At 41.9% G+C, this 17,146-nt stretch overlaps 1 protein-coding gene across 4 annotated transcripts in view; it reads right to left on the reverse strand.

Annotated features, from left to right (window-relative positions):
- LOC113922723 (anthrax toxin receptor 2-like) overlaps positions 1 to 17,113 on the reverse strand; it is a 35,484-nt gene extending 18,371 nt beyond the window's left edge. For 2 of the 4 annotated variants that reach the window (XM_027594964.2, XM_027594952.2), the window contains exon 1: positions 2,072 to 2,097. Coding sequence is in view for 1 of the 4 variants with exons in the window: in XM_027594958.2 (XP_027450759.2) it covers positions 16,707 to 16,730 (24 nt within the window). In the remaining 3 variants the exon portion in view is untranslated. Of the gene's footprint in view, positions 1 to 2,071; positions 2,287 to 16,706 lie in introns of those variants that run through there. The other 2 variants (XR_003520056.2, XM_027594958.2) reach the window with 2 other exon arrangements.
- Positions 17,114 to 17,146: the final 33 nt, after the last annotated feature.

The following is a 17,146-nucleotide window of genomic DNA, read 5'->3' on the forward strand; positions in this document are numbered from 1 at the left end:
TAATGCATCCCCTGGGAAGGCACACTATCCTCCAACAGGTGAGGCTGAGTTTGGAAAAGGTCATCCTGCTGATTGATACTCCTGCCCTGTCCCATCCTCCCCTGCCACAGACCCCTGAGGTTGACTCGGTCCCCCCAAACTTCTTCCCCTTCTGAACTGGTGCTAAAGGAACTAGCAAGCTGCTTCATGAGAGCGCTAGGGCTCCTGAGTTCATGTGCTCCTGAAGAAAAAGGCCAAAGGCTGGGATGTGGCCCTGCGGGCCGTTCATGCAGGTGGACGAGCAGTGATCCTCTGGCTACCACGGGTATGTGGCCAGACAGCTGCTGTGAAGGCAGATTTCAGGGGTGGGACTGGGACACAAGAGGGGCTGGGGGCTTAGGTTCAGGCCAATCCCATGTGACGAGCTGAGCTGGCACAGTCAAGCTAGGAAAGCGTGGACTCTGAGAAGGCTTTTCACTGTGGGTAGTGGAGATGTTGCTGTGGGGGAGACCTGAGAGCCCTGGGTCCAGTGCAGCTCAACCCAGCCCAGGAGGAGAGGCCTGGGACCTGTGGCCAGGGGAGGCCAAACCAGGCACTGCCCAGCCCAGCAGAAGCACTCTCCTTCTTCTTGTCACATTTTGGAAAATTTTTGTTTTTCTGACTGAACCCTCAAATATGGGGGAACTCTCATTCCTTTTTAGTCTCTGGCCTAGGAGGCCCCTGGCCAGGCAAATGCTTGTTTGCCCCAATGCCCCCAAGGAAGTGCTGCCTCTCCAGCCCTACTCCTAGCTCTGAACTTGGAAGGAATACAGGCTCCTATCACCCTCAGCTAGACTCCTCTTTAAGTATTACTCCCTCACAAAGACATCATTCTACATCTTTCCACTTCCCTGGGTACCACTCCCACTCCTGAACCCTCGCTTGTGGAAGATGTCACTATGTTCCCTGTCCAGAGATACCCGGGAGGCCCTCCCTGAGCCCCCACACAGCTTCTCACATCTGGGCCCTGAGACTCCCACCTTGAAGAAGGCAGAGGTCTTCCCCTCCCCAAGGGGAGCTCCTCCACCAGAGCCCCCTGCCCAGCAGCCTTGCATCTCTCTGCCACCTGCCAGCATCACTCCCAATGGACTTGATTCCTTCCACCTCCTATGCACTCAGGTCTCTCTGTCCTAAACACATAACCACACATATGCACAAATCCGTGCCTCCACTAGTGCTTGGAGCAGTCTGTCCACTTCCTGCTTGTCCTGGAGTCAGGCATGAGAGTGCTGTCTCCATGCACTGACATCACCACTCTGTGGCTCCTGGCTTCTCTCCACGGATCTGAATGGCAGCTCTGGGCTACATATCCTGGGGCCCATCTCGTCCTAAGGGTGCTTAATCTCTCTTTGATGCTTCACCCTCTCTAAATTAGGTTTCAGTCATTTGTGTCCATGAGAATCTTAACCTCCATAATTTCCCACTTTCAGACCTTTGGGCAAACTGCTGGGCCCACCATGGCCTACCTAGGATGCAGGCATGTCATGCCTTCCTCAAACGCCTTATCCCAGCCTGTGTTCAGAACCCCACTCATGGGCTCCCTTGTCTCAGACCCAAAAGGAATCAAAATCCCCTCCACTGAAAACATCAATACTTCAATGCTGCCCATCCCTTCCTCCCTGGGACTGATCTGTCTCCCATCCACCCCTCCTCCCACACTGGACCAGGGCAGAGAGTGACACAAAACACAGGTCACTGTTCATAAAGGACCTGCACATCTGCTCCATACAATCCTGGGAGTCCTCACATATAGCCCATTCTAAGAAAATCAAAGAGTATGGAGGGAAGAACTCAGGACAGCTGTAGGTCAGGGCTTAGAGGGGCGGAGATGGTCTAGCAGCATATAGTCTGCCAATGTCAGTGCAGCCAGGGCTCAGAGAGGGCTAGGGAGCCAGATCTGGGGGTCAGGGTGCACAATGAGTGGAGGTCAAGCCAGCTCAGCCTGCACTCCATTGGCCTTCCCAATGTGGTTTCAGGGAACTCTTCAGCTTCCTGGCTCTCCCTGAGACTTGGCTCTTCTGTGTCTGCCATGGGGGATCAAATCAGTGCTTACCTGTCTGAGGTGAGCTTCATAAGGGTGTGGCCCTGTGTGGAGTAGGTGATGAAGGACATCCGCATTTTTCAAGCTGGGGAGGGAGCACGTGCTTGTGAGAAGCCATCAACACAGGCTTAAAATGATGCCAATAAAGCTCAAAAAAACAGGGTTCACTGCTGCCAGTGAGGGGGGGTCTATGTCATTTTCCACACTTTCCACTACAACTCTTCTACTTTCAGTCTCATTTCCCAAACACTGGAAGTTCCCATAAATGTAGTGAAAAATTTTGAGGCCTGTAAGATGTGTGACCTCCTTAGAATAGAAAGCCAAGATGGCATCCTGCTCCATTCTTTAATTCTTAAAGAATGCATTCCAAAAGATACACACACACACACACACACACACACACACACGCACACACACACACACAGAAACACACACAGAGGTATCACAGTACATCACAAAGAAATAAACACCTTCACATTCCTGTATGAGGGGCTCACCCCTGGCCTCTCTTCTACTGTAACATTCTTTGGACCTTCATTCCCTTTCCTCCTAAATCCTTCCTCACCTCATTCTCTTGTCAAAAAAATTATTCTCTTTCTTGGCAGCCATTTATATGTATCCCTTCCTTTCCATCCTCTGGCTACTGTCATCTGGTCTGCTGACCCTCAGTATCATTGAGATAAATTGTTACAATAGGTCCCTAGCTGAGCTCTTTGCTCTTGGCTCTTCCTCCAACTCATTTTATCCACTTATTAACAGACTTATTTTCCTGAAGCACATCCTTAATCATGTGAGACCCCTACTCAAGAATCCTATACCTCTTTATAGCTCCCAGTAGGAAATTCAAGTCCTGTGGCCTGGCATTAAGAGCCCATATATTATTGGCTCCACGTTGACTTGTCCAGCCTCATCTCCCAGTCTTCTCCTGACTATACCCACTCTACCACCAAACAGACCATTCACTCCACAAGAAGTCTCTTTGATGGTTCCTGTTACCCTGTCTTTCCCCATTCTTCAAGGCCTAGTTCAAATTTCCACATCTTCTAGGTAATTATCCTTGACTTTTTCTCTAGGAATTCTTGTTTTTTCCTTTATATTGTCATGCAAGACTTTTGTCCCTTTCTCTTGGCCATTGGCATCATTTAATCAGGTGTTCAGTTACTGAGTTACTGGTCAGCATGCTTTAACTTCCTTTCCAAGCTGGTATGGTTCTCAGAAGCAGACTGTATCCCCTTTAATGTGGCCTGACTCTCAGGCAAGAGCCAGCAAATGCTGCTGAGAACCAATGGGACAATTTGACTTTCCTTCTTTCCTGCTTCAGAACACCATTGTGGGCACTGTGCTTCTGGCCTGAGGGACTCCCAGGCCCACTGAATCTAAGCAGCTGTGTATCTTCCTGTCAGAAGAAAACATCCTGTAGCATGGAGAGCCTTACTTTGGAAACTCCTTCACCACATCATCCACAAATGTGTAAATGTCCTTCCAATTGTTCACACTGTCTGACCTAAAACAAAGACTTGAGTCAGAGGGATGAGGCATATACATTGGGTGGGAAGTTTCTGCCCCCTACTTCCCATAGTCCCTTTAGCAAGCTCCTCCTTATCCCACATAACTGAAGTCTGCCACACACCCTCGGGTCACTCTGGTGGTGACTTTCATCAGTGTGAATGGTGGGAAGGTTGAATAACCAGACCCATATGCTTGGGACCAAGTGACTTCCAGGGAGGAAGGACTTTAAGTGGCAAACCAGGATGGTTGGTTTGGTTATGGTGGGTGGTTATGGTAGGTGGACAAGAAATGAAGGAGGATGCATTTGTTGGAAAACACATTTTGATTCTGATATGTTGGCTCTCTTAGTCCTCCACTTTCCTTTGGAATAGCCATTAACAGCTGTCTGCTCCTCTTCTACTCTTTAAAGATGTATAGTGGAGTGCAAGACAGGGCTTTTGGCGCCACATTCCATTACATACCTCTTGGAAGCAACAGATCCAGCCTCAGAGAGTGACCCAAGCCAGTCCTGTAATCTTCTGCTGAACTCTGGATTCTTAGGCATCAGACTATCCTGACATACCTCCTTAGGTTGGGATCCATTTGTAAGCCTAAGTCAGATCTGCCAACCATCCCTCATGACACACAAAAATTCTGCTCACACCTTCATGTTTTCCAGCACTCACAGAGCAGGAAGAGACATTCCCAATAGGAGCCTGCACCTCAGGCCCGGAAGGATGTGCTACTCAGACTATTTTATTTCCCTTCATCCTTCAAAGCTGAGCCACTCTAGACATGAAAGGCCTATTCCAGCACCACTGCAAGGGGAGAGATAGGAACAGACCTGGGACACTGATGTTCTGTTGCCATCATGGCCTGACCAGCAAGGAAAGCCACAGATCCTTCCTCTCCCTATTTTTAGTTTCTTACTCATTGGCTCACTTTAGTTCCTGGATGGTAAAGATGCTGAAGGGGGCTGGAGGCTTATGATGTCCCCTTCTGTCTAGATGGGAAGCCCTTAAATGTGCCCTACCAATCCAGGGTTCAAAGATCTTTGCAATCCAACATCTCTATAGTTCTGTACTAATTCAAGTTTGTGATTGGCAAATGTGAGGTTCACTAAGTGTCTTGGTCAAGATCCTGCTGATATTAGGGGTGAAACAGTCTGATGCCCTAGCCTGGACTCTTTTTCTGGATCTATGACAGTTCATGTCTTTCCTGTCTCATATGAATTTGAGGAACCCACAAAGAGGCCCTTCCTCTTTCCTCCAGTGATGATTATGTCAATAAACATCCTAAACATCATGTTTATATGTATGATTCTCACATACCCAAGAGCATCCTTCTCCTCTCTACCATTCTTACTGCCTCTTTTAAGTTTCATCTAAAATTATCAACAGATGGTGAGGAAATTAAGGATAGATGATTCCAACTATGTCAGGATTATCATTCATGGAGCACATATATATGAAGCACTTTATATGCATGATTTCCAATTCTGAATCAACCCAATGATATTAGCATTATTCCCATTTTACAGATGAAAAAGTAGGCTCTCACAGGTCAAGGAATTTGGCACAATTTTCATGGGTAGCATGGATCTGAACCCAAATCTAGCTGTAAATCCCATGCTCTCCCCATTGGACTTGGGGGACTGGGGTGATACTGCTGTGCCAACAATTGCTAGGAGTATAGCAATAGACTCTGACAACTTACCCACAATACCAACTTTCTCACAGAAGCGCCATGCTAAATTGCAAGGAAGACAATCCCTTTCTTAACTAATGGTAACACTTCCCACTTTCCTTCTCATTACTACTCTCCCCTGCTTTCCCCCAGAGTGAAGAGGATCTTCCAAAGAAGATTCACAGGAAACAAGAGTCTTCAACCCACCTTACCTGCCCTGGGAAAGTTTCTAGCTTATGATTATTTGAAGGAATGTCTAGCCTCTAGAACACAGAAGAATGTGAGTGCTTGTGGGCAGTGGGAAAAACCACAGGGACCTACAGGTCCTTAGGAGAGAGGCAGTATGGAACACGAGTATGGAACAACCACATGGAGTTCCAGCTCCAATCATGTTTTAGCATCCCACACTTAAATGAGAACGGAGAGATGGAAATCACCAGACATTTGAGGGCATCTCTACTGCTGAAGCTTGAGTCCAAAATATCTTAGTGATATCACTATGCTGGGGGAATGGAAAAGGTGGGCAAGATTCAAGTAGGACAGCTGAACTATAAGAAAGCTAAATTCTCTTCTTTCATAGTCAGAAGTCAATAGAAAATGAGGAAACCTCAAACAGCAAGAAGCAGCAACTGTATTAGCATGTTATTATAAATTAATTTATAACTAATTTAATTAACTAAATTAATTTAATTTAGAATTGATTTCTAATTAAAATGAGAAAAATCTGGAAGATTTGTAATGGCTGTTTCTGAGAAATGGGATCAAATGTGGGGAGGAGGGATGCAGGATCCTCAAGTTTTTGTTGTGAAGTTTGCAATATGTTTGGTTTTAAACTTATGTTCAAGAATTTCTTGACAAATGAAAAAAATGAAAGTACAAATAAAAACTAGTAGCATGGAGGATGTCAACAAAAGGGCAGATTCTGAAACTCCAAGCCTTCTTCGCCAGTAGTAACATCAAAACAAAACAAAATAACAGAAGCTTTCTGTACCAACTTTCTGCTCTGTAGGAGCTCTACAAAATAATCAAAGGTTTATAGCAATAAAGTAAATGCCCAATCAAGAAACAGCCATCTTCAAAATGATAGGTAAGGTTTGTGGCATTTTTAATCACACTTCCCTCACTCTCCTTCTAGCCTGGTGGCAGTTTTGGTCTTGATTAATAGCCCAGTTCCAAGCTGTCCTTGAACCAGAGAAAGCAGTGCAGACCTTACAATTATTGTGCACATCTCTTCTAACCTGTCTGGGTCAATCTGACCCCTGGCTGGGGTCAATTAGAGGGTTCAAAAACAGTTGTGGACACAGGTACATTTAAAAAGCCACAGGGGCACCTGAGTGGTGCAGTCAGTTTAGTGTCTGACTCTTGGTTTTGGCTCAGGTCATGATCTCAGGGTCGTGAGATCAAGCCCTGCATTGGGTTCTGCACTCAGCATGGAGTTTGCTTGAGTTTCTCTCCCCTCTCCCTCTGCTCCTCCCCCACTGTGGTCTCTCCATCTCTCTCTCAAATAAATAATCTTAAAAAAAAAAAAAAAGCCTGTCTGAAGCATGCTTAGAAAAATCCCCAAGAAACCTTAAGCTTTCACTTTGGACTGATCTCTAGGCTCTGAGCAAACCTAACTAAGTGGTAAAGGAATGCCCAGCAAAGAACCATTTGCAAACGCTGGTTGATGTGTTTGTTTTCTGTGTTTTGTTTTAAATTTTTGTGCTGTTTTATGTTTGTTCTAGCTCCTGGCATTCAAGGAAATCTGTCAAAACCTTAGCTGAATATAAGCTAAAGGAACAAAAATTCCAGTAATCACATACAACAAGGATATTCTTATATTCTTTGCAAAAAACTGTTTGTAAAGCCCTCAAAAGAAATGGAAATCTACACACTTCTACAATAGATAAAAAAAAAGCAAAAGCAGCCCAGTACCCATGGGGAATTCTGATTTCTAGACTATCACATTAAAATAACAAAACACCCAATTTTCAACAAAAGTAAATCACAAAACATACAAAAAACTAGGAGAACATGGGTCTTTCAAAGGAACTAAATACAAATTTACAGAAACCATTCCTGAGGAAGCCAGGGCATCAGACTGAGTAGACAAAGGCTTAAAGCAACTACCTTAAATATGCTCAGAGGTAAGAGAAAAATAAGGACTAAGAAATAAAGGAAATCAGGAAAATGATATATGAAAAAAATGAGGACACCAACAAAAAACTAATTATTAAAAAACCCCAGAAATCTGAAGGTGAAATGTGCAATAATTTTATTGAAAAATTTATTAGAGTGATTCAATAGCAGATTTGAGCATACATAGCAAAATGTCAGGGAAGCTGAGGATAGGATAATTAAAATTTTTAAGTGTCAGAAGTAGAAAGAAAAAAGAATGAAAAGTGATCAGCATCTTTGGGACCTATATGAAACCATGAAGCAGAACAACATATACATTGTGGGAATCCGAGAAAGAGCTAAGAGAAAAGAGCAGAAACATTTTTTGAAGAAATAGCAGCAACACATGTCCCAAATTGAATATTATTCAGCCATAAAAAACACTGAAATCTTGCCACTTGCAACAATATAGATAGATCTAGAGAGTATGATGCTAAGTGAAATAAGTCAGTCAGAGAAAGAAAAATAGCATATGATTTCATTCATATGTGGAATTTAAGAAACAAACAAACAAAGGAAAAGGAGAGTCAAACCAAAAAACAGTATCTTAACTATAGAGAATAAACAGATGATTACCAGAGGGGAGGTGGGTGGGGGTATGGGTGAAATAGGTGAAGGGGATTAAGAGTACACTTATTTTGATGAACACTGAATAAAGTATAGAATTGTTGAATCACTATATTGTACACCTGCATCTAATATAACACTGTATGTTAACTATACTGGAACTAAATTTTTTTTAAAATCCAAGATTAGATAAAATATATAAACCAACAAATCCAAGAACTTTGACTAACTTCAATTGTGATAAACTAAAGACCCATTCTAAGACACATTATAATAAAACTGTTGAAAGACAAAGACAACAAGAGAATCCTGAGCAGGAAGAAAGACTTGTAACATACAAGTAGTCTTCAGTAAGGTTGTTTCTCATCAGATACCTGTGAGGTCAGAAGGTAGTAGAGGAAATATTTAGAGTGCTGAAAGAAAAAAAAAGTCAAGTGAGAATGCCAAATTCTATAAAACTCCATAGGTGAGGGAGAAATTTAGACATTCACAGATAGACAAAAGCTAAGGGAGTTCATTTCCATTGAACCTGCCCCACACCTACAGTCAAAGGAGTCATACAAATTAAAATAGAAGGACACTAAATAATAACTTGAAGTCATATGAACATAAAAAGATCAAGATTTATCTTTCTGGTAAAGATAAATACAAGAGCAAATATAAAAGCTAGCATTATGAGTGAAATAAGTCAATCAGAGAAAGACATGTATCATATGACCTCGCTGATATGAGGAATTCTTAACCTCAGGAAACAAACTGAGGGTTGCTGGAGTGGTGGGGGGTGGGAGGGATGGGGTGGCTGGGTGATAGACATTGGGGAGGGTATGTGCTATGGTGAGCGCTGTGAATTGTGCAAGACTGTTGAATCACAGATCGGTACTTCTGAAACAAATAATGCAATATGTTAAGAAAAAAAAAAGAAGAAGATAGCAAGAGGCGAAGAATGAAGGGGAGTAAGTCGGAGGGGGAGACGAACCATGAGAGACGATGGACTCTGAAAAACAAACTGAGGTTTCTAGAGGGGAGGGGGTTGGGGGGATGGGTTAGCCCGGTGATGGGTATTAAAGAGGGCATGTTCAGTGTGGAGCACTGGGTGTTATGCACAAACAATGAATCACGGAACACTACATCAAAAACTAATGATGTATGGTGATTAACATAACAATAAAAAATTAAAAAAAAGAGAAAATAAAATTTTAAGAATGCTGAAAAAAATAAAAGCTAGCATTATTATAATCTTGGTTTGTAACTGAACATTTATTCTCTTCAGAATTCAAAAGAAATGCATTAAAGTCATGATAAATCTATGTTATTGGGCACACAATGTACAAAGATGCAATTTGTGACATTGACACAAGGGGGGGTTGCAGCAGTAAAGAAGCAGAGTTCTTGTGTGTGATTAAAGTTAAGATGGCATTAATTATAATTAGATTGTTATAGCTTTAGCACGTTACAGTTAATGCTCATGTAATCATAGAGAAAATATCTATAATAGAATATTCACAAAGGAAATAAGAAGGGAATCAAAAATTGATTATTTTATTTTGTAGTAATAAGTTTTGGTTCCCTTCTCAGAAGTGGGCAGAAAAGGAGAAAATAAGAAGCAAAAATCTAGAAAACATACATAAAGTAAATAGCAAAATGGCAGAAGTCCTTCCATATAATAATTATTTTAAATGTAAATGGATTAAACTATCCAGACCAAAGGGATAGATTGGCAGAATAGACGAAAGAAAGATCTAAGTGTATGCTGTCTACAAGAGACTCACTTTAGATGTAAGGACACAAACAGGTTGAAAGTGAAAGTACAGAAAGATATTCAAGGCAAACAGAAACCCAAAGAGAGCTAGAATAACTATATTAGACAAAAGAGACATTAAGTAAGAAACTGTTATAAATGGCAAAGAAGGACATTGTATATTCATAAAAGGGCAAAATATTCAAGAAAATAAAACATTTATAAACAGATATGCACAAAACATCAGAGCTCCAAAAGTTATGAGGCTAACACTGACAGAATTTAAGAGGGAATTAGAAATCTCTACAATAGAAGTTGAAGACTTCAATATTCTACTTTCAAAAATGGATAGAAAAACTGGACAAAATATAAGGAAATAGATAAATAAGGGAACCAAAGATGTGAACAACAGTGTAAACTAGTTGTACCTAACAGATATGTAGAGAACACTCTATGTGACAAGAGCAAAATGCATTTTCCTCAAGTGTTTGTGTAATATTCTCCAAGGCAGATTACATGTTAAGCCACAAAACAAGTCTTAACAAATTTAAAACGATGGAAATAATTCAACAAAGAAATAGAAACCATAAAAATATACAGAAATCCTAGAGCTAAAGAATACAATGACTGCACTGAAGTATTCAACAGAGGAGTTCAGTAACAGACTCAAAGAAGCAGAAAAAACAGTCAGTGAACTAGAAGATAGGGCATTTGAAATTATCCAGTCAGAGGAGCAAAAAGAAAGAAAGAATGGAAATGCTCATAGAGGGGCAAGATGGCGGAGGAGTAGGAGACCTGGATTTTGTCTGGCCCCAGGAATTCAGCTGGATAGGGTTCAAACCATTTTGAACACCTACTAACTCAACAGATCGAAGAAAGGAATAGCAACAACTATCTGAACAGAAAACTGACCACTTTCTAAAAGGTCTTTTCTGATTTGTTTAATGTATTTTTTCTGGGGACATTGTTACCCCGTTAGCATTTTGTTCTCTCATTCATCTATTCTCCTCAGGACAAAATGACAAGATGGAAAAATTCACCTCAACAAAAAGAACAAGAGGCAGTACCGACTGCCAGGGACCTAATCAATATGGACATTAGTAAGATGTCAGAACTAGAGTTCAGAATGATGATTTTAAAGATACTAGCTGGACTTGAAAAAAGCATGGAAGATATTAGAGAAACACTTTCTGGAGAAAGAAAAGAACTAAAATGTAACCAAGTCGAAATCAAAAAGGCTACTAATGAGGTGCAATCAAAAATGGAGGCTCTAACTGCTACGATAAATGAGGCAGAAGAGGGAATTAGTGATATAGAAGACCAAATGATGGAAAATAAAGAAGCTGAGAAAAAGAGAGATAAACAACTACTGGATTACGAGGGCAGAATTTGAGAGATAGGCGATTCCATAAGATGAAACAACATTAGAATAATTGGGATCCCAGAGGAAGAAGAAAGAGAGAAAGGGGCAGAAGGTATATTGGAGCAAATTATAGCAGAGAACTTCACTAAAGTGGGGAAGGAAATAGGCATCAAAATCCAGGAGGCACAGAGAACCCCTCTCAAAATCAATAAAAATAGGTGAACTCCCTGACATCTAAGAGTAAAACTTATGAGACTCAGAGACAAAGAGAAAATCCTGAAAGCAGCTCAGGAGAAGAGATCTGTAACCTACAATGGTAGAAACATTAGAATGGCAACAAACCTATCCACAGAGACCTGGCAGGCCAGAAAGGACTGGCATGATCTATTCAGAGCAATAAACGAGAAAAATATGCAGCCAAGAATACTATATCCAGCTAGGCTGTCATTGAAAATAGAAGGAGAGATAAAAAGCTTCCAGGACAAAGAAAAACTAAAGGAATTTGCAAACACGAAACCAGCCCTCCAAGAAATATTGAAAGGGGTCCTCTAAGCAAAGAGAGAGCCTAAAAGTAACATAGACCAGAAAGGAACAAAGACAATATACAGTAACAGTCACCTGACAGGCAATACAATGGCACTAAATTCATATCTTTCAATAGTTACCCAGAATGTAAATGGGTTAAATGCCCCAATCAAAAGACACAGGCTATCAGACTGGAGAAAAAAACAAGACCCATCGATATGCTGTCTGCAAGAGACTTATTTTAGACCCAAAGACACCTCCACATTGAAAGTGAAGGGATGGAAAACCATTTACCATGCTAACGGACACCAAAAGAAAGCTGGGGTGGCAATCCTTATATCAGACAAATTAGATTTTAAAACAAAGACTGTAATAAGAGATAAGGAAGGACACTATATCCTACTTAAAGGGTTTATTCAACAAGATCTAACAATTGTAAATATCTATGCCCCTAACATGGGAGCAGCCAATTAGATAAGGCAATTAATAAGAAAAGGAAAGAAACACATTGACAACAATACAATAATAGTGGGGGACTTTAACACCCCCCTGACTGAAATGGACAGATAATCGAAGCAAAAGATCAACAAGGAAATAAAGACTTTAAATGATACACTGGACCAAATGGACTTCATAGACATATTCAGAACATTCCATCCCAAAGCAACGGAATACACATTCTTCTCTAGTGCCCATGGAACATTCTCCAGAATAGATCACATCCTAGGTCACAAATCAGGTCTCAACCGGTACCAAAAGATTGGGATTATTCACTGCATATTTTCAGACCACAGTGCTTTGAAACTAGAACCAATCACAAGTGGAAAGTCAGAAAGAACTCAAATACATGGAGGCTAAAGAGCATCGTACTAAAGAATGAATGGGTCAACCAGAAAATTAAAGGAGAATTAAAAATATTCATGGAAATCAATGAAAATGAAAACACAACTGTTCAAAATCTTAGGGATGCAGCAAAGGCAGTCCTGAGAGGAAAATATATATCAATACAAGCCTTTCTCAAGAAACAAGAGAGGTCTCAAATACACAACCTAACCCTACACCTAAAGGAGCTGGAGAAAGAACAGCAAATAAAGCCTAAACCCAATAGGAGAAGAGAAATAATAAAGATCAGAGCAGAAATCAATGAAATAGAAACCAAAAGAACAGTAGAACAGTTCAACAAAACAAGGAGTTGGTTCTTTGAAAGAATTAATAAGATTGATAAACCCCTGGCCAGACTTATCAAAAAGAAAAGAGAAATGACCCAAATCAACAAAATCATGAATGAAAGAGGAGAGATCACAACCAACACTAAGGAAATACAAACAATTATAAGAACATATTATGAGCAACTCTATGCCAGCAAATTAGATAACCTGGAAGAAATGGGTGCATTCCTAGAGATGTATCAACTACCAAAATTGAACCAGGAAGAAAAAGAAAACCTGAACAGACCTATAACCACTAAGGAAACTGAAGCAGTCATCAAAAATCTCCCAACAAACAAAAGCCCAGGGCCAGATGGCTTCCCAGGGGAATTCTACCAAACATTTAAACAAGAATTAATACTTATTCTCCTGAAACTGTTCCAAAAAATAGAAATGGAAGGAAAACTTCCAAACTCATTTTATGAAGCCACCATTACCTTGATCCCCAAAACAGACAAAGACCCCATCAAAAAGGAGAATTAGAGACCAATATCCTTGATGAACAGGGATGCAAAAATTCTCACCAAAATACTAGCCAGTAGGATCCAACAGTACATTAAAAGCATTATTCATCATGACCAAGTGGGATTTATCCCTGGGCTGCAAGGTTGGTTCAACATCCGCAAATCAATCAACGTGATACAATATATTAACAAAAGAAAGAACAAGAATCATATGATCCTCTCAACAGATGCAGAAAAAGGATTTGACAAAGCACAGCATCCTTTCTTGATCAAAACTCTTCAGAGTATAGGGATAGAGGGTACCTACCTCAATATCATAAAAGCCATCTATGAAAAACCTACAGCGAATATCCTTCTCAATGGGGAAAAACTGAGACCTTTCCCCCTAAGGTCAGGAACGCGGCAGGGATGTCCACTATCACCACTGCCATTCAACACAGTATTAGAAGTCCTAGCCACAGCAACCAGACAACAAAAAGAAATCAAAGGCATCCAAATCGGCAAGGAGGAAGTCAAACTCTCACTCTTTGCAGATGATATGATACTTTATGTGGAAAACCCAAAAGACTCCACCCCAAAACTGCTAGAACTCATACAGGAATTCAGTAAACTGGCAGGATATAAAATCAATGCACAGAAATCAGTGGCATTCATATACACCAACAACAAGACAGAAGAGAGGGAAATTAAGGAGTCGATGCCATTTACAATGCACCCAAAACCATAAGATGCCTAAGAATAAATCTAATCAAAGAGGCAAAGGATCTGTACTCAAAACTATAAAATACTTGTGAAAGAAATTGAGGAAGACACAAAGAAATGGAAAAACGTTCCATGCTCTTGGATTGGAAGAACAAACATTGTGAAGATGTCAACGCTACCTAGAGCAATCTACACATTCAATGCAATCCCCATCAAAATACCATCCACTTTTTTCAAAGAAATGGAACAAATAATCCTAAAATTTGTATGGAACCAGAAAAGACCCTGAATAGCCGGAGAAATGTTGAAAAAGAAAAGCAAAGCTGGCGGCATCACAATTCTGGACTTCCAGCTCTATTACAAAGCTGTCCTCATCAAGACAGTATGGTACTGGCACAAAAACAGACACATAGATCAATGGAACAGAGTAGAGAGCCCAGAAATGTCCCCTCAACTCTCTGGTCAACTAGTCTTCGACAAAGCACATGGAGAAGAATCAAACTGGACCATTTCCTTACACCACACACAAAAATAGACTCCAATGGTTGAAAGACCTCAACGTGAGACAGGAGCCCATCAACATCCTAAAGGAGAACACAGGCAGCAACCTGTTCAATCTCAGCCGCAGCAACTTCTTCCTAGAAACATCGCCAAAGGCAAGGGAAGCCAGGGCAAAAATGAACTATTTGGACTTCATCAAGATAAAAAGCTTCTGCACAGCGAAAGAAACAGTCAACAAAACCAAAAGACAACCGACAGAATGGGAGAAGATATTTGCAAATGACATATCAGATAAAGGGCTAGTATCCAAAATCTATAAAGAACTTATCAAACTCAACACCCAAAGAACAAATGATCCAATCAAGAAATGGGCAGAAGACAAGAACAGAGATTTTTCCAAAGAAGACATCAAATGGCCAACAGACACATGAAAAAGTGCTCAACATTGCTCGGCATCAGGGAAATCCAAATCAAAACCTCAATGAGATATCACCTCACACCAGTCAGAATGGGTACAATTAACAAGTCAGGAAACGAGAGATGTTGGCGGGGATGCGGAGAAAGGGGCACCCTCCTACACTGTTGGTGGGAATTCAAGCTGGTGCAACCACTGTGGAAAACAGTATGGAGGTTCCTTAAAAAGTTGAAAATAGAGCTACCATAGGACCTAACATGTGCACTACTGGGTATTTACCCCAAAGATACAAATGTAGGGATCTGAAGGGGTACATGCACCCCGATGTTTATAGCGGCAATGTCCACAATAGGTAAACTGTGAAAAGAGCCAAGATGTCCACTGACAGATGAATGGATAAAGAAGATATGGTATACATACACAATGGAATATTATGCACCCATCAAAAGGAATGAGAGCTTGCCATTTGCAATGATGTGGATGGAGCTGGAGGGTATTATGCTGAGCGAAATAAGTCAGAGAAAGACATGTATCATATGACCTCACTAATATGAGGAATTCTTAATCTTAGGAATCAAACTGAGGGTTGCTGCAGTGGTGGGTTGTGGGAGGGATGGGGTGTCTAGGTGATAGACATTGGGCAGGGTAGGTGCTATGGTGAGCGTTGTGAATTGTGTAAGACTGATGAATCAGAGATCTGTACCTCTGATACAAATAATACATTATATGTTAAAAAAGAAAGAAGATAGCAGGAGGGGAAGAATGAAGGGGGGGACATCGGAGGGGAGATGAACCATGAGAGACTATGGACTCTGAGAAACAAACGGAGGGTTCTAGAGGGGAGGGGTGTGGGGGGATGGGTTAGCCTGGTGATGGGTATTAAGGAGGACATGTTCTGCATGGAGCACCTGGTGTTATACGCAAACAATGAATCATGGAACACTACATCACAAACTAATGATGTTTAAGATAACTAAAAAAAAGAGCTCCAGGGGGAGGTAATAATAATAATAATAAAAAGATTGGGAAGACTGCCTTGTTTTACAATCAATTTCATTAGAATATTATCTATATTAATAATCTTAGAGCTTTTGGTTTTGTTTTACTACTTTACTATTTTTTTGTATTTATTATTTCTCTAAAATATTCTCCCTTTCATTTTCTTTGGGTTTCATTTTAGTATTCTTTTAAAAATATTTTTAGGTTAATTATTAACTCATTTATTTTTACTATTTTTCCCCCATAAGATAACCATTTGTGGCCACAAATTTTCCTCTAATCTTCTCTTTCACTAAAGTTGTATAAATGCTCACATTAGGGATTTGATGTCTCATTTCCATATTCACCAAAAGAAAAGTTTTGCTTTGTGGATCTTCTAATGTATGTTCTGAATCAGCTTTTCCCCCCTCAGATTTGCCATAATTCTTTTTCTTTACAATCTTACTTGTGTAATAGATGCTCCAAAACCTGGGGAAAAGCACGGTGACTGTCACCTTCTGTCCCTGCATCCCCTGCCCCCCAAGGGCTGGTTTCCCTTTCAGTCCCTCAGGGATCTCCCTTCTTCAGTCTAATGGGCTCTGCACTCCCTCTGTGCTCCAACAATGTGACCCTCTCATCTGGCTGCCTTCGCAACAATTCTGGTGACCGGACCCACTTCTCCTATCTCTTCTGACCTGTCACTACGAGCTCATTCGAGTCCTGTCATGAATGTCGCCCACTCAGAAGCCATTCCCTCCCGCCGCTCAGCCCTTCTTCGGACCCTAGTCCGTCCCACTTTCCGTGGGTAGTTAGGTTCCCTGACACCTTTGCTTTCTGTGAGGTCACAGAACTCACCATGGTCTGGCGCAGTGCTGCCATCTCCCGGCTGAGGAGCCAGCGAGGCAGAGGGACAGTTCCACGGAAGTTTGGGAGATTGTCGCGGCGCCGCAAAGATGCAGTTTGCGCGGCGGCTCAGCGAGCAGGGATAAGAACTGCCCGGACGCCGCGGGGATCCCGCACTAACACCCGGGCCTCGGGGAGAAGTCTCGGCGTCTAGGGCGGGTGAGCAGCGGCAGGGGCGCCTCCGCTGTGGCCCAGGCGCCACCTCCCAAGGCACGGGAGATTTTCGCCCGCTGGGGCGGCCAGCGCCGGGACGCTCCCCCTCAGCCCAGCTGCTGCGAGGCGCGGAGCAGAGGCCGAATCACCTGGCGGCGGGCCGGGGTTTGCCGAGCCGAGCGCGCCGGGCTTGCACCCAGCTCACCTCTCTCTGAGCGGGTCGCGTCGACGCGCAGGCC

This window comes from Zalophus californianus, chromosome 15 (assembly GCF_009762305.2).
Source record: "Zalophus californianus isolate mZalCal1 chromosome 15, mZalCal1.pri.v2, whole genome shotgun sequence".
NCBI classification, from domain to species: domain Eukaryota; kingdom Metazoa; phylum Chordata; class Mammalia; order Carnivora; family Otariidae; genus Zalophus; species Zalophus californianus.